General features: G+C 46.8%; 1 protein-coding gene across 1 annotated transcript in view; it reads left to right on the top strand.

Moving 5' to 3' along the window:
• Window positions 1–17,166, top strand: part of LOC114871745 — a 73,360-nt gene that overhangs the window by 19,179 nt on the left and 37,015 nt on the right. The window contains 35 exon segments of the mRNA XM_046288230.1: window positions 50–355; window positions 437–748; window positions 828–1,142; window positions 1,213–1,521; window positions 1,598–1,930; window positions 2,014–2,979; window positions 3,060–3,392; window positions 3,471–3,776; window positions 3,854–4,183; window positions 4,260–4,568; window positions 4,650–4,964; window positions 5,039–5,359; window positions 5,432–6,061; window positions 6,133–6,762; window positions 6,835–7,140; window positions 7,219–7,536; window positions 8,471–9,103; window positions 9,302–9,640; window positions 9,728–10,030; window positions 10,106–10,411; window positions 10,487–10,804; window positions 10,882–11,202; window positions 11,282–11,596; window positions 11,675–11,998; window positions 12,067–12,747; window positions 12,840–13,154; window positions 13,364–13,690; window positions 13,933–14,241; window positions 14,429–14,752; window positions 14,876–15,178; window positions 15,270–15,584; window positions 15,671–15,988; window positions 16,058–16,381; window positions 16,463–16,771; window positions 16,845–17,162. Of these exon segments, the coding sequence (XP_046144186.1) occupies window positions 50–355; window positions 437–748; window positions 828–1,142; window positions 1,213–1,521; window positions 1,598–1,930; window positions 2,014–2,979; window positions 3,060–3,392; window positions 3,471–3,776; window positions 3,854–4,183; window positions 4,260–4,568; window positions 4,650–4,964; window positions 5,039–5,359; window positions 5,432–6,061; window positions 6,133–6,762; window positions 6,835–7,140; window positions 7,219–7,536; window positions 8,471–9,103; window positions 9,302–9,640; window positions 9,728–10,030; window positions 10,106–10,411; window positions 10,487–10,804; window positions 10,882–11,202; window positions 11,282–11,596; window positions 11,675–11,998; window positions 12,067–12,747; window positions 12,840–13,154; window positions 13,364–13,690; window positions 13,933–14,241; window positions 14,429–14,752; window positions 14,876–15,178; window positions 15,270–15,584; window positions 15,671–15,988; window positions 16,058–16,381; window positions 16,463–16,771; window positions 16,845–17,162 (13,041 nt within the window).

Genomic DNA, 17,166 nt, shown 5'->3' with positions numbered 1-17,166 from the left:
GGAATCGATGGATCATTGCTGAAACTGAACGTCTGATTGAATCTTCCAGCTCTTCCGCCTCAAAATCCTTGTATGCCATCACCTTGTGGACCGCACAGTATCTGTCGTGTGATGAACGATCGTGCAGTGTGTTCCTGCAGCCCAGGATACCATGGCACGCCGCCATCCTGTCGTCCAGAGTGTCTGGTTAGCTCGGAATGTCCTGCACACCTGGCTTGCATCGGGCAAAAATGTGGAGACCCTTGTCCTGGTTTGTGCGGTCAGAACGCGTTGTGTCAGGTCGTCAATCATAACCCTATCTGTAGCTGTCCTCCGGAATACGTTGGTGATCCTTTCACCCACTGTGTCAAGGAAGGTAAGTTAATTTGCTGGCCCAGGATGTTAACTTAACCCCTTATAACGGGTCCCTGAAAAATGATATTATCTTCTTTATTAGATACGCCACTACCAGGACCAAAAAATCCTTGTCTGCCTCCACCTTGTGGTCCTAATGCGGACTGTCGCGTGCAGGAGAACCATCCTGTCTGTACATGTATCAGTGGAATGTTTGGAGCTCCACCAAATTGCAGACCAGAGTGTTTGATCCATCAGGACTGTCCAAATTACCTGGCCTGTGTTCAGAAAAAGTGTGTCGATCCCTGTGCCGGGTCTTGTGGGTTCAACACGAACTGCACTGTACAGAATCATCGTCCCATGTGTCAGTGTTATCAGGGCTACGAAGGGGATCCTTTCTCTGGCTGCAGCAAAGGTAACGATACTAATTTTTTAATTAATATTTCAAGTTTTCTAATTAGAATTGTCAACATTATTATTTATTATCTTTGTAGTTATTTTCCCTCTTGAATTACCCTGTGATCCATCACCGTGCGGTGCAAACGCAGTCTGCAAAGAACGAAACGGAGCTGGTTCGTGCACCTGTTTGCCTGATTACACGGGAGATCCTTACGAGGGATGCAGACCAGAATGCGTTCAGAACTCTGATTGCGTTCACACGAAGGCTTGTATAAACAACAAGTGCAAGGATCCGTGCATAGGCGCTTGTGGCATAAATGCTCAGTGCCAAGTGATTAATCATCAGCCTTCGTGCAGTTGCTTGTCCGGTTACACTGGGGATCCTCTAAAATCTTGTCATATATCATCTGGTAAGTCTAGCACTTTATGAAATCTACTGACTGCTTATAGAGAATCAATTAATTGTATATTTCGTTTCAGTAACACCATTGCCAGGTGATCCGTGCCAACCATCCCCGTGTGGTCCATACAGTAATTGTCGCGTGATTGACAATCACGCCGTCTGTTCCTGTCAACCAGACTACGTGGGCAGTCCACCGCAATGTCGCCCAGAATGCGTGGTCAGCACCGACTGTACTCAAAACACGGCGTGTATTGCGCAAACGTGCAGGGATCCATGTCCAGGCACTTGTGGCCAAAACGCTGATTGCCAAGTCATCAATCACAATCCTGTGTGCAGCTGCACGTCAGGATACACTGGAGATCCATTCTTCGGATGCGTTAAAGAACGTAAGAATCGTATGAAAATGATTTATCTAATGTAACATATGCGGTTTTTAACAAAGACTTACGTTGTTCTCTAAAGCGGAAGCAAAACAGCCTGGAAAAGAACCAAGCGGCAACCCATGCATTCCATCGCCCTGTGGACCGAACTCTCAGTGTCGAGTGATAGATGGATTCCCCGCATGTTCTTGTTCACCTAACTACGTAGGCAGAGCTCCTAATTGTCGACCTGAATGTGTAATCAACGAGGGTTGTCCTGGAAACCTTGCTTGTCAGAATGAACAATGCGTGGATCCATGTCCAGGTTCCTGTGGTGTGAACACCTACTGCAACGTCGTGAAGCATAATCCAGTTTGCATTTGCAACACTGGATATACTGGAGATCCGTTCACCGAATGTGTACCAATACTGGAAGGTACGTTGTCACTCGAAAAGATACCTCCTACGGTCTAGATAGTTCAATGGTTCAACTTCTATAAAATGTACGTTCCTTTACAGAACCCACCACGACCGAACAACCTCGTACACCGTGCAATCCATCACCCTGTGGTGCGAATGCTGTTTGCAACGAACGAAACGGTGTAGGGTCTTGCACGTGTCTGCCAGAATACATCGGCGACCCGTACACAGGTTGCAGACCAGAATGTGTCACAAACACCGATTGCGAGCGTAACAAGGCTTGCCTCAACAACAAATGCGTGAATCCTTGCCCTGATACCTGCGGTCAAGGAGCCACTTGTCGAGTGATCAACCACGCTCCATCCTGCTCCTGTCTGCCTGGATACACCGGAGATCCTTTCAACGCGTGCACTGGAATAGAAGTAACACCATTGCCGGTTAATCCTTGCGAGCCTTCGCCGTGCGGACCTAACAGCAACTGCCGTGTACACAATGAACATGCAGTGTGTCTGTGTCAACCAGGATTCGTTGGAGTACCACCTACCTGCCGGCCAGAGTGCATAGTCAGCTCTGATTGTTCTCAAAACAAAGCATGCATCGACAACAAGTGTGCGGATCCTTGTCCAGGGTCTTGTGGTTTGAACACCAAGTGTCTGACGGTCAATCACAACCCTATCTGTACCTGTGCGAACGGTTACACTGGAAATCCATTGGTACAATGCACCAGGTTCAACGTGTCCCAGCCACCGTTCAAAGATCTAGGAAATCCTTGCTCTCCGAATCCTTGCGGTCCGAATTCACAGTGCAGAGTCATCGGTTCGCAGCCAGCCTGCTCGTGTCTCTTGAACTTCGTTGGTCGACCTCCAAACTGCAGGCCAGAGTGCACAGATAATTCGGACTGTTTCCACTCGGCTGCTTGTATAGATCAAAGATGCAAGAATCCTTGTCCTGGTGCCTGTGGAGAGCTGGCTAGGTGTACGGTTCAGAACCATGTACCTATCTGCACGTGTCCTGAAGGGTACGAAGGGGATGCTAGTGTCCGCTGCGTCCTGGCGCCTCCACCAAGTAAGTTTCTATTCTAACATCAAATTATTCTCTCGTGTATCATATTTCTCACCTAATTCTTTTGTTATTTTTTTGTTCAGCTACAGATATAAGTGTATCGAATCCGTGTTCACCGAATCCTTGTGGTCCAAAGGCACAGTGTCGCGAGAGAAATGGTGCAGGAGCTTGTGCCTGTCCACCAGACTTTATTGGAGATCCTTATGACAACGAAAGGGGATGCCACAGAGAATGCGAATCGAACAACGACTGTGCTCCACAGTTAGCCTGTGTTGGATTCAAGTGCTCAGATCCTTGTCCGAGCACCTGTGGCACACTGTCCATCTGTAAAGTTCAACAGCACGTTCCTGTGTGCACTTGTCCTCCTGGATACACTGGAGACCCATACTACGCTTGTGAAATTAAAGAAATGACAAGTAAATATCATGCCTTATTCAATACCAGCATAAACAAATACAGTTTTGAATACACGCTTCTTTTTTATTAATTTTAAGGAGTACCTCCGTTGGATCCATGTTCACCATCACCATGCGGACCCAACAGCAAGTGTCGCGAAGTGAATGGTCAAGCAGTGTGCACCTGTCTTCCGGAATACAGAGGAATTCCGCCAAACTGTAGGCCGGAATGTGTGGTCAATGCTGAATGTCCACCTCACTTAGCCTGTCTGAACAAGAAATGCGCTGATCCTTGCCCGAATACTTGTGGATTGAGAGCACAATGCACCACGAAGAATCACAATCCGATCTGTACCTGTCCAGTTGGTTTTACAGGAGATCCTTTCACCCAATGTTCTCCTTATGGTAAGAATAATTTATCCAGGTATTTTTATATCTGATCACCTTTGAATTCGATTAATCTTTTATCGTTTTTTCGATAGCTCTAGACGTCCCTTCGACCACGGAAAGACCACCATCTTGCACTCCATCGCCGTGTGGTCCAAATTCTTTATGCCATATCATATCCGGAAACCCAGCGTGTTCCTGTCTACCAAATTACATCGGTGTACCACCAGAATGTCGACCAGAGTGCATATTGAGTTCCGAATGCAAGAGTCATTTCGCTTGTGTCAATCAGAGGTGTCAAGATCCTTGTCCAGGATCGTGTGGTGTCAACGCTCAGTGCCATGTTCTCAATCACATACCCGTCTGCACGTGTATGGAAGACTTCACCGGCGACCCATTCACGCAGTGCACAATCATTCCTCCAAGTAAAACAACAATTCAAATTTTAACATCGCCTAGTAATGGTTTCATGATCTGTAATGATATTCAATTCTATTTCAGCTGCTTTACCGCCTGTTAGTGATCCGTGCAGTCCATCACCTTGCGGATCAAACGCAATATGCAACAACGGCGATTGCGAATGTCTGCCAGAATACATCGGCAATCCATACGAATCCTGTCGACCAGAGTGTATCCTTAACTCAGAGTGTCCACGCGACAATACCTGCCTGAAAAATAAATGCAAGGATCCTTGTCCAGGAACGTGCGGACAGAACGCGGTTTGCGACGTGGTGAATCATATTCCTGTTTGCTCTTGCCTGACTGGTTACGTTGGAGATCCGTTTGTCAGCTGTCGAGTTCAACCACAAGGTAAATATTTCAGCCAACGATTAGTGTTACAAAATATACATCGATACGATTTCAATACTTAAATTATGCAATTCGTTGCAGTTCCTCAACCATCGAAAGATCCATGCTCGCCCGTTTCACCCTGTGGACCAAACAGCCAGTGTCGCAACATCGAGGATCATGCTGTGTGTTCCTGTCTTCAAGGATACCTAGGCTCTCCGCCGTCTTGTAGACCAGAGTGTGTAGTCAGTTCGGAGTGTCCACCAACTCGTGCTTGTATCAACAAAAAGTGTACAGATCCCTGCTTAGGATCCTGTGGATTAAACGCTAGGTGCGAAGTGATCAACCATTCGCCAATTTGCAGTTGTCTTCCTGGTCAGACTGGAGATCCCTTCAAGAGTTGTTATGACATTTCAAGTAAGACTCACCAATTAAATTTCTAATATAAATACGCTCTTTAAAATTACTTAACCTGATAATCGTGTTCACAGTTCCGCCAGACGGCAAAGACACGGGAGATCCTTGCAAACCTTCACCCTGTGGACCAAACGCTCAGTGCCAGAACGCAAATGGATATCCATCATGCTCTTGTCTTCCTTCCTACATAGGAACACCTCCATCTTGCCGTCCAGAGTGTCTCATCAATCCTGACTGTCCCACCGATAAGGCGTGTATTAACTCAAAGTGTACAGATCCTTGCCTAGGATCTTGCGCGGAGAACGCCAGGTGTCTGGTTGTGAACCACGCCGTTACGTGTTCGTGCACATCCGGTTACACGGGAAATCCGTTCGTCCAATGCATCGTGTTGGAAGGTGCGTTTGTTGGACCTTCGTTACAAAGTTTGCTTCCTGTGTTCTTTGACTAATTATCACTCTAAATTACAGAGGAATCGATTAATCCATGCGAACCATCACCTTGCGGGCCTAATGCCATCTGCCAGCAACGCGACAATGTTGGTGCCTGCATCTGTATCGACGACTACCACGGAAATCCTTACGAAGGATGTCAGCCAGAATGCATCCTCAGTTCCGACTGTCCAACCAACAAGGCCTGCGTTCGCAACAAGTGCGAAGATCCCTGTCCAGGAGTCTGTGGCATCCAGGCTCAATGTTCAGTCATCAACCATATTCCAACCTGCACCTGTCAGCCTGGTTACGTAGGTGATCCTTTCACCAGTTGTACTCTGCCGCTAAGCCCGGAAACGGAACCCACAGTTTTTGACCCATGCAACACATCTCCGTGTGGACCGAACAGCTTGTGTCGAGCCATTAATGGACAAGCCGTGTGTACTTGTCAGGAATCTTACGTTGGTTCCCCTCCAAATTGCAAACCTGAATGTGTCGTGAACTCCGAGTGTCCTCAAAATAGAGCCTGTTATAAGTACAAGTGTACCGATCCTTGTCCTGGAACTTGCGGAGTGGGAGCCAATTGCCGGGTGATCAATCACAATCCCTTGTGCAGTTGTCCTCAAGGAATGACTGGGGATCCTTTCTCCAGGTGCTACCCTCATACAGGTAGGTTGAAATAGAATGTTTCCATTTTATTCAGCGAGAAACAATTTTACAATGCTTTATTTTTTATTTAGTGACACCAATGTCACCAGCGGGTGATCCTTGCACACCAAGTCCTTGCGGTCTGTACGCAGAGTGCAGGGCAATCGGTGATCAAGCCGCTTGCTCTTGCTTAAAGAACTACATCGGACTTCCGCCGAACTGTCGTCCCGAATGCGTCGTCAACACGGACTGTGCATCGAATCAAGCGTGCATTTCAGAGAAATGTCGAGATCCTTGCGTCGGATCCTGCGGCCAGAACGCAGACTGCAGGGTGCAGAATCATATTCCTGTTTGCTTGTGCCAGACAGGATACACCGGTGATCCTTTCACGCTATGCTCGCAGATAATAGAACAACCAAAAACACCCGAAGATCGTTGCAACCCATCACCATGCGGACCGAACGCAGAATGCAACGACGGACTTTGTGCTTGCCTTCCAAATTACTTTGGCGATCCTTACTCCTATTGCCGTCCAGAATGTACTATGAATTCGGATTGTTCTCGAGTGAAAGCTTGTGTCAATCATTACTGCGTGGATCCATGCGTTGGCACGTGTGGAACGAGTGCAAGGTGTGATGTGGTTAATCACATTCCTATGTGCAGTTGTCCTCCAGGAACCACTGGAGATCCATTCACTCTTTGTCGTCAGCATCTGCCCGAAGGTAAGTTGGACCGTATTGAAATATCTTGCGCAATTTAAAGAAAAATGATTAATTAAGTGTTCATTACTTCAGAACCAAGAAAACAACCTTGCACCCCGTCTCCCTGTGGAGCGAACAGTGTCTGCAAAGTAGCGAACGATCATGCAGTCTGTTCTTGCCAACCAGGATTCATTGGCAGTCCTCCTGCCTGCAGACCAGAATGCGTGGTCAGCGCAGAGTGTCCTTTGACCCAGGCGTGTCTCAACAACAAGTGCCAGGATCCTTGTCCTGGTACCTGCGGTCAAAACACGAGGTGTCAAGTGGTCAATCACAATCCAATATGCAGCTGCCACGATGGACATACTGGCGATCCGTTCACCAGATGTTATCCGATGCCCAGTAAGTTTCTTTAATATTATAAAAGTTTGATCCCAACGTTTCTCAACGCCTTGTTAACATTTTGTGATTTATTTACAGAGACACCGCCGGTACCAACGAATCCATGCCAACCATCTCCGTGTGGACCAAACGCAGAGTGTCAAGTGAGAGGCGACAGTCCAGCTTGTTCGTGTATAGAAAATTATATCGGTGTTCCGCCAAATTGTAGACCGGAGTGTACGATCAATCCGGAATGTCCTCCGCATTTAGCGTGTATGCAACAAAAGTGTCGCGATCCGTGTGCTGGTTTGTGCGGTTTGAACGCGCAGTGTTCGGTAGTGAATCACCACGCGGTCTGTGCTTGTGTCGAAGGTTACACCGGAAATCCGTTCAGCGTTTGTGAGCCGTTCACCAAGGGTGAGTTAACCGCAACAGATTTTTGCTATTCTTTTTCTTTTCCGCGCAAAATATTTGCCCTTTGCACGCGGGCAACGCAGGTAAGTGCTTTTGCTCAACCTTCTTTTAACCCATTCATTGCGTTATCTAACAAGAAACCATCGTCGTCGTCAATGAGAATTGAATTAACGAATGGCCCTAACAAAGTGACAAAGCGTCACGATGGTGGCGGGGCCTTAGAAATGATTTTGCACTTATGATGAAAATCGGTAGCAAACGAATCACCCCATGCGATTAACGAGTTCGTTAAGAACAGCACGCCTTCGAAATCCCCTTGCGTACTTACCCTCGAAAATAACCGAGAAAGAACGAATGGTGGCGGGGCCTATGGAGTATAGGCTCTTAATTGCACTCACCCCTTGATTGATACCCGATAACCAACTAGTACCCTTTGATTAGGAAAAACATCGCACGCACTGATCATCCCAAATCATGCCTGGAGGTAGAACGTATTTTGCGTCCCTTTGATAGGCACCCTCGTTAAACCTGGACACGGATAATTAACCCCTAGAATATTGTACCAGCTTACCTGACCCTCCCCAACTGGGGATATAAACATGCTTATAGAAATGTATCTTAATCCCGAAAACACGCTTAATGGAAAATTAATGGAATTATCATAACGTCCCTTAACGAAATTAAACCCAATTAATGAAACATGAACAGTCACACTCATGAATCAGAATACTCTAACAATAAAAACTAGAGCAAGCTACAATCGAACTACCGAATTTCCAGTTCTGGAATCATTCAAGAAAGCTTCCGCTTTTCAGAGCCATAAGAATTCATAAACTTTGAACAAAGAAATAGTTCACGCCACTGCACAAGCTTTGACCGACCACCGTTGCACGATCAGTGAAACTAAAGAAGAAAGTATTTCTTTTCTTTCCATCAGATACACCCCCAGACCTTAGGAAACCATGCGAGCCTTCCCCATGCGGTACAAATGCGATTTGTCGCGAAAACAACGGCGTTGGTTCCTGTTCCTGTTTGCCAGACTACATAGGTGACCCATACGAAGGATGCAGACCCGAATGTACCCAAAATTCCGATTGCGCCAAGACGATGGCCTGTATGGGCTTAAAGTGCAGAGACCCTTGCCCAGGAACCTGTGGATTGCAAGCCCGATGCGAAACGATCAATCACCTTCCAGTTTGTTCTTGCAACCCTGGATACACTGGCGATCCCTTTGCGTATTGTACTCCGCCCCCTGTTTCAGATTTAATACCTTCAGAACCATGTAGTCCCTCCCCCTGTGGACCGAACAGTAAGTGTCGAAACGTGAACGACCATGCCGTGTGTACCTGCCTGGCGAATTTCATTGGAAATCCACCGAACTGTCGACCCGAATGCGTGGTGAACAGCGAGTGTCCCTTGGAACTGGCGTGCATCAATCAGAAGTGCACGTCACCCTGTACCAACTCGTGTGGTATCAACACGCAATGCAAGGTGATCAACCACAGTCCCATTTGCATCTGTAATCTTGGATATACTGGAGACCCGTTTACCAAATGTTTCCCTGCTCCACGTAAGAATATTTCTTCTTCTATCAGCTTGACCATCAAACATTTCATCATTTCATCTGCTTCACCCTGGCTACTGATTGACTTTTCTAAGCAATTGCATATTGAGTGGATTTATTATCATCACTCGTGAAACGATCACCCTCGCAACATCATAGATAATCATCAGAGCTTCAAAGATAATATTCAGAAATGAATTCCAGAACCGCCTCAGTGCGACTGCTCCCCAGTCCCGAGAGACCCCTGTGTGCCATCGCCTTGCGGTATGTACGCAGAGTGTAGGAATATCGGCGGAATTCCATCTTGTTCCTGTTTGCCACGATATATCGGATCCCCGCCCAACTGTCGACCAGAATGTCGCGTAAACTCCGACTGTCCCATGAACCTCGCGTGTTCCAGCGAGAAGTGCAGAGATCCTTGTCAAGGATCCTGCGGTGTCACCTCCTTGTGCACGGTTTACAACCACGTGCCCATGTGCACCTGTCCCGAAGGATACACCGGCGATCCCTTCAGTAACTGCTACCCTCTGCCCATCCAGCCAAGTAAGAAGGACCAGACTCAATTTACTCCTTCTTTATAAATTTTCAATTTACAGGAAATCAAGGCTAATCCGTTTGTTCCATTAACAGCTATGCCAGCTGTCACTGACCCATGCGCCCTGTCGCCCTGTGGCCCTAATACACGTTGCGACAATGGTGTCTGTACCTGTCTGGACGAGTATCAGGGTAACCCTTACGTAGGCTGTCGACCAGAGTGTGTCCTGAATACGGATTGCCCGCAGAATCGTGCCTGTGTGAGGAACAAGTGCGTTGATCCTTGTCCAGGCATCTGTGGCGAAAATGCACAGTGTCTGGTGCATAACCACATACCCATGTGCAGTTGTATTAATGGAATGGTTGGAAATGCTTTCGTTCGATGTTCTGTCCTTCAAGGTACTACTTATCACTTCCCTTTAAGCTCGCGAAATTTATATTTTCTGAATTCCTGTATCATTGTTACGATCATAGATTCAGTAAAGAGGAACCCATGCTCACCTTCGCCTTGCGGACCAAACAGTGTCTGTAGGGAGATAAACGAGCAGCCTGTCTGCGCCTGTGTGACAGGATTCTTGGGTGTACCGCCTACCTGCAGGCCAGAATGTACCGTCAGCTCCGATTGTCCTCTGACAGAGGCTTGTAGTAATCAGAAATGTATAAATCCATGTCCTGGTACTTGTGGACTCAAAGCTCTTTGCAACGTAGTCAATCACAACCCTGTATGCAGTTGTCCGCCAGGATTCCCTGGCAATCCTTTCTATGACTGCTCTCAAGGACGTAAGATCTTTCATCGCAAAATTTAATTTTACCAATATGATCGATCATTGATTCTGACTGACGATATATTTTTAGCTCCCATGAACCTTTTGCCGGTAAACGTATGCGAGCCAAACCCTTGTGGACCTAACTCTCAGTGTCGAGTCGTGAACCACCAAGCTTCCTGTTCCTGTATGCCGGAATTTACAGGTTCTCCTCCTAATTGTAGACCAGAATGCATCAGCAACAACGAGTGTCCTAGCCACTTGGCTTGTGTCAATCAAAAGTGTAGAGATCCCTGTCCTGGATCCTGTGGAGCCAATGCAGAGTGTCGCGTAGTCAGTCATACACCCATGTGTGTCTGTCCTAACGACTACACAGGCGATCCTTTTACTCAATGTACTCCCAGACCACGTAAGGATCGAAACATATCTGAATTCTTCTTCAATTAATGCAGAAGTTCTTCGATTAATCGCATTGAGAACTTTCAGCTGTACCCTTTGATCTATCTCCTTGTAAACCGTCACCGTGCGGTTTCAACGCGATATGCAAGGAACAGAACAGTGTTGGTTCGTGTTCCTGTTTACCCGACTACATCGGCAACCCTTACGAAGGCTGTCGACCCGAGTGCGTTCTCGACTCGGATTGTCCGCCTACGTTCAGTTGCATACGTTCCAAGTGTCAAGACCCTTGTCCAGGCACCTGTGGCACAAACACCGAGTGCAGAGTCATCAATCATCGACCCGCCTGCACGTGCATCCCTGGATATAGTGGAAATCCATTCCAATACTGTATTTTGATACGCGAAATAGGTATATACATCGTTTCTTTCAATCATTTTGTTTGATGAACATGTCGAGACAGTTTATTAAGAAGGTTAAAATTTCGTAGAAGATGAAACCAAATACAAGGACCCATGCCAACCCTCGCCTTGTGGACCAAATAGTCAGTGTCGAGTAGTAAACGGGCAAGGAGTTTGCTCTTGTCTACCGGAATACACAGGATCCCCACCCATGTGTCGTCCCGAGTGTGTTCTGAATACAGATTGTCCTCAGGATCGCGCGTGTGTTAATCAAAAATGCACTAATCCGTGTCCTGCTTCGTGTGGCACGTTCTCTACCTGCGTGGTCAGGAACCATAGCCCGATTTGCGCCTGTAGAGAATCGTACACTGGGGATCCATTCACTAGATGCTTTCCCATGCAACGTAAGTTCTCGTATTTCACAGTAACAAAAGCTAGCCCAAGATCAAAGGATATCCTCTTCAACTAATTTGATTTTACAGAATCTCTACCACCCGCAGTAGTCGAACCGTGTTTGCCTTCTCCTTGCGGTCCGAATTCCGAATGTCGCGTAGTTAATGGTGGTCCATCTTGCCAGTGTTTGCCCACCTACATGGGAAGCCCTCCCAATTGTAGACCGGAGTGCATCATAAACTCGGATTGTCCTAGCAATAGAGCTTGCATAGGACAGAGGTGTATGGATCCTTGCCCAGGATCTTGTGGAGTGTCAACCCAGTGCAACGTGATCAATCACGTGCCTATTTGCACTTGCCTTCAGGGTTACACCGGAGATCCCTTCAGCAATTGTTACCCAACACCACCCCAACGTAAGATTTTAATCAGGATTTTTCTCGTTTGCGCCAGCTCCCGTACCAATTTACACAAATTCTTGCAGTACCACCTCCTGAATCAGACCCCTGTAATCCGTCACCATGCGGACCAAACGCACAGTGCAACGCAGGAGCGTGCACTTGCTTGTCAGACTATCAGGGTGATCCCTACACCAGTTGTCGACCAGAATGTGTCCTTAACAACGACTGTCCTCTGAACAGAGCCTGTGTTCGCAACAAGTGCGTGGATCCGTGTATAGGTACCTGTGGCAGGAATGCGGTATGCAATGTCCTGAACCATGTACCCATGTGCAGTTGCCCACCTGGAATGGGTGGTAATGCGTTCATCTCTTGTGATAGAATGGAAGGTACGGAAAATGATCGCAGCCCATAATTACATTGATAAGAGTTGATGGATATTCATATTGTTCCTGCTTTAGAACCAGTTCTGGTGAACCCATGTAACCCGTCCCCCTGCGGACCCAACAGTCAATGTCGAGCAATAAACGAGCAAGCCGTGTGTTCCTGCGTGCCAGGATACCTTGGTACTCCACCCTCGTGTAGACCAGAGTGCGTGGTCAGTTCAGATTGCCCTAGGAACCAAGCTTGTAACAACCAGAAGTGTATCGACCCTTGTTTGGGTACTTGTGGCCTGAAAGCACTTTGTCAAGTCGTCAACCATAATCCTGTGTGCAGCTGTCCATCTGGTTTCACAGGCGACCCCTTCACTAGATGCGAATTCATCAGTAAGACCCTCTTATCGATTTCCCTACTGAATTAATTCAGAGATGGTTTAAACGGTTAAGTAAAATTGTTGATACTCCTTCTATCCCTGTAGCTGTGAGCGCACCACCGGAAGACACGTGTGCCTCTTGTCAATGCGGTCCCAATTCCGTGTTCCAAATGATCAACGACAAACCATCCTGCGCCTGTTTGCCCAACTTTATCGGTTCCCCGCCAAATTGTAGACCGGAATGTGTGAGCAACAGCGAGTGTTCAAGCGATTTGGCCTGCATCAATCGAAAGTGTCAAGACCCATGCCCAGGCTCGTGTGGTTCGAACGCGGAGTGTCGCGTGGTCAGTCATACACCGATGTGCGCCTGTCTCAGTGGCTACGCAGGCGATCCGTTCGCCCAATGCTTCCTGAAACGACGTAAGATTTTCAGAAGACAAATTTTTTATTGAAAAAAGAAGAACAAAAAGACACACCACAACAAGAACACAATAATTTCCTAATCCTGGTGTTTTGTAGTATCGCTCACGAGGATTGAAGTAGTTGTATAATCGCATTAACATTTATGGGAATTCGATTATTTGGTGTTGATGAACATTAATTCTTACCCTGTGACCCCTTTTTTCTAGCTGAAATTCAATCCCCGCCGCAGTCACCCTGCACACCATCACCCTGTGGTCCTAACGCGATATGCAAAGAACTAAACGGAGCAGGATCCTGTTCTTGTGTCCCGGATTACATAGGAAACCCGTACGAAGGATGTCGACCGGAATGCACCGTGAATTCCGATTGTCCTTCAAACTTGGCCTGCATAAGATCCAAGTGCCAGAATCCTTGTCCTGGCACGTGCGGCCAAAACGCTGATTGTGCGGTGATAAATCACTTACCAAGCTGCACTTGTCTGGCTGGATTCACGGGTGATCCTTTCGTGAACTGTTACGTTCAACCGACGACTCGTAAGTTTATACTTCAGCAATGTGGTCATTTATCATTGTCATCGCCATACCATGGACGCTGCTCGATAGAGAAGAAATAATATTAGAGATGCTTCTTCATTACGTCGCTTCCATCGTAATAATTGCCTACGGGCCAATTGTACCTGCCATTAACACACTAATTTCAACGAGTAACGCCTTTAGAGTGGGATTCAAACGTGTGAATAAGATCAATTCTGAAAGGAATCGTTCACGACTTACAGCCCTTCTCGAAAGAAACCCGTGTAGCCCGTCGCCATGCGGGCCCAACAGTCAGTGCCGTGTTACAAATGGCCAAGCTGTCTGTTCTTGCCTCCCTGAATACGTAGGCAGCCCTCCAGGATGTCGACCGGAATGTGTAGTCAGTTCAGAATGTCCTTTGGACAAAGCTTGCGTTAATCAGAAGTGTACCGAGCCCTGTCCCGGTCGCTGTGGTACCAACACCGACTGCAGAGTCATGAACCACAGTCCTATCTGTGCTTGCAAGCTGGACTTCACTGGCGACCCATTTACCAGATGTTTCCCAACACCAAGTAAGAATAACTTCATTGATGGTTTGATTGTTCAAGTTTTATGCTAATGGAACAGCTTCGTTTACCAATTAATTCCCTAATTACCCAAATAAAATAACTTGACCCTGTTGAAGCAGAATTTTCCCCTCCAAAATTAATAGCCAGACTAGTCATCTAACATTTAGTAAAGCTTACAAATTATTTTCAGAACCATTGCCAAGCCCCGTTGAAAACCCTTGTGTACCATCACCTTGTGGACCGTATTCAGAATGCCGCGATATCGGAGGTTCTCCATCTTGTACCTGTTTACCAAATTACATGGGCAGTCCACCGAATTGTAGACCAGAATGTACGATAAATCCTGACTGCCCCAGCAATCGTGCTTGCATAAATGAGAAGTGCAGAGATCCGTGTCCTGGTTCGTGCGGTTTTGGCGCAATTTGTAACGTGGTTCATCATACTCCAGCGTGTTCTTGCCCCGAGAGTTTTACAGGAGATCCTTTCACTAATTGCCAGCCATTGCCGCCTCAACGTAAGATTCTTTAATTTAAAGTTTTCTTCTAATTATTTACTTTTTGTTTAATATTTTTTGATTCCTTAATAGGCTTCGAATTACTTATAGACTATTACGAAACGAACTCTAATCATTTTACAGCGTTAAACGTTCCATCAGACCTTTGCAACCCCTCACCCTGTGGCCCAAACGCAGAATGCAATAATGGTGTCTGTACTTGCTTACCCGAGTACCAAGGAAACCCATACGAACTCTGTCGACCCGAATGCGTTCTGAACACCGATTGTCCCATGAACAGAGCTTGCATTCGTAACAAATGCGCAGATCCTTGCATCGACACTTGCGGTCAAAATGCAGTGTGCAACGTGTACAATCATATCCCCATGTGCAGCTGTCCACCTGGGATGTCCGGAAATGCATTCGTAATCTGTTCCGTCTTACAAGGTGCATATCACCTAATCAGTTCCTGTTTCATATATTTCTTTAGTTTCTATAGATCGCTTTTGTTTTAAACAATTTAATGCTCCTTTCATAGATCTAGCACGCCCAGGACCGTCGGACCATTGTAGACCTTCTCCATGTGGCCCGAACAGTCAGTGTCGTGTGGTGAACGATCAAGCAGTGTGTTCGTGTGTCCAGGGATACCTAGGCACTCCACCATCTTGTAGACCCGTATGCGTCGTCAGTTCCGACTGTCCGCGCAATCTAGCATGTAGCAATCAGAAATGCATAGATCCTTGCCTAGGTACCTGTGGTCTAAGGACACAGTGTCAAGTTGCCAATCATAATCCCATTTGTAGCTGCCTTCCAAGGCATTCCGGGGATCCTTTCACCAGATGCGACCCAATAAGTAAGGATCCATTAAAGTGACCTTAATTTTATTCGTGATTTTTCTCTGATTCTTCAATTCGAAATTTTAATTCTAAAATCCAATAGTTGAAACATCACTCGTACCGGTGAACCCTTGTCAACCGTCTCCCTGTGGACCAAACTCCCAGTGCCGTGTGGTGAACGACTCACCCTCTTGCAGTTGTCTGTCCGAATTTACTGGAACCCCGCCAAATTGCAGACCAGAGTGCATCAGCAACAGCGAATGCCCTGCCCATCTAGCTTGCATGAATAAAAAATGTAGAGATCCATGTCCTGGTGCCTGTGGATCGAATACGGAATGTCGTGTGGTCAGTCACACGCCCATGTGCGTGTGTCTCAGTGGATACACTGGAGACCCTTTCACTCAGTGCCTTATGCAACAACGTAAGAGATAGATCTAATAGAAATTCAATTATGTTAAAGTCAAGATTTGCATATAATGTATCATTGTAGCAACGATTGTCGAGAACGTGTCACCCTGTACACCATCACCATGCGGAGCAAATGCTTTGTGCAAAGAGCAAAACGGAGCAGGTTCCTGCACCTGTTTGCAAGATTATATTGGAAACCCTTATGAAGGTTGTCGCCCAGAGTGTACCGTGAATTCTGACTGTGTGTCCAATATGGCCTGCGTTCGTTCCAAGTGTCAGGATCCTTGTCCAGGAACTTGTGGTCAAAATGCAGTCTGCCAAGTGATCAACCATTCGCCAGCTTGCACCTGCATGTCTGGTTACACCGGCGATCCATTTAGATATTGTAATCTTATCGTACAATCCGGTAATTACATAATTCATTCAAGAATTCAATTAGTAGAAGGAGCAATCAAGTGGTAAATGTCATCCTTTGTTTCTATACCAGAACCAGTTACAAGAGAACCATGCAATCCATCTCCCTGTGGGCCAAATAGTCAATGTAGAGTCGTTAACAATCAACCGGTTTGCACGTGTCTACCAGAATACATTGGAAGTCCTCCCGGATGTCGACCAGAATGTGTAGTGAGCTCAGAATGCCCTACTAATAGGGCTTGTGTTAACAACAAGTGCGTGAACCCTTGCCCTGAACCGTGTGGATCAAACACCAACTGCATGGTCTTGAACCACAGCCCAATGTGTAGTTGCAAACAGGGCTACACTGGAGATCCTTTCAGTAGATGTTTCCCTGTACCAAGTAAGATAACTCGAAGCACTTGATCACTATTCTGGAAGAATATTCCAGTTGCTTCACGAAGTGAATCTTTCAGGACCTGCACCTGGCCCAGTCTCACAGAACCCTTGTGTGCCTTCGCCTTGTGGACCCTACGCAGAGTGTCGCGACATTGGGGGTACACCCTCCTGCTCTTGTCTGTCATCTTATATTGGCAGCCCACCTAACTGTAGACCTGAATGTACTATCAATTCCGATTGTCCAAGTAGTCAGGCATGCATAAACGAGAGATGCAGGGATCCTTGCCCAGGATCTTGTGGATTATCAGCTACCTGTAACATCATCAATCATACACCGTCTTGCACTTGCCCAGACGGTTTCACGGGAGATCCATTCACGAATTGTTATCCCAAACGTAA

Source organism: Osmia bicornis, chromosome 12, assembly GCF_907164935.1.
Source record: "Osmia bicornis bicornis chromosome 12, iOsmBic2.1, whole genome shotgun sequence".
Lineage (NCBI taxonomy): Eukaryota > Metazoa > Arthropoda > Insecta > Hymenoptera > Megachilidae > Osmia > Osmia bicornis.
The sequence above is the reverse complement of the archived record's forward strand: the minus strand, read 5'-3'. Positions and strand labels throughout refer to the sequence as shown.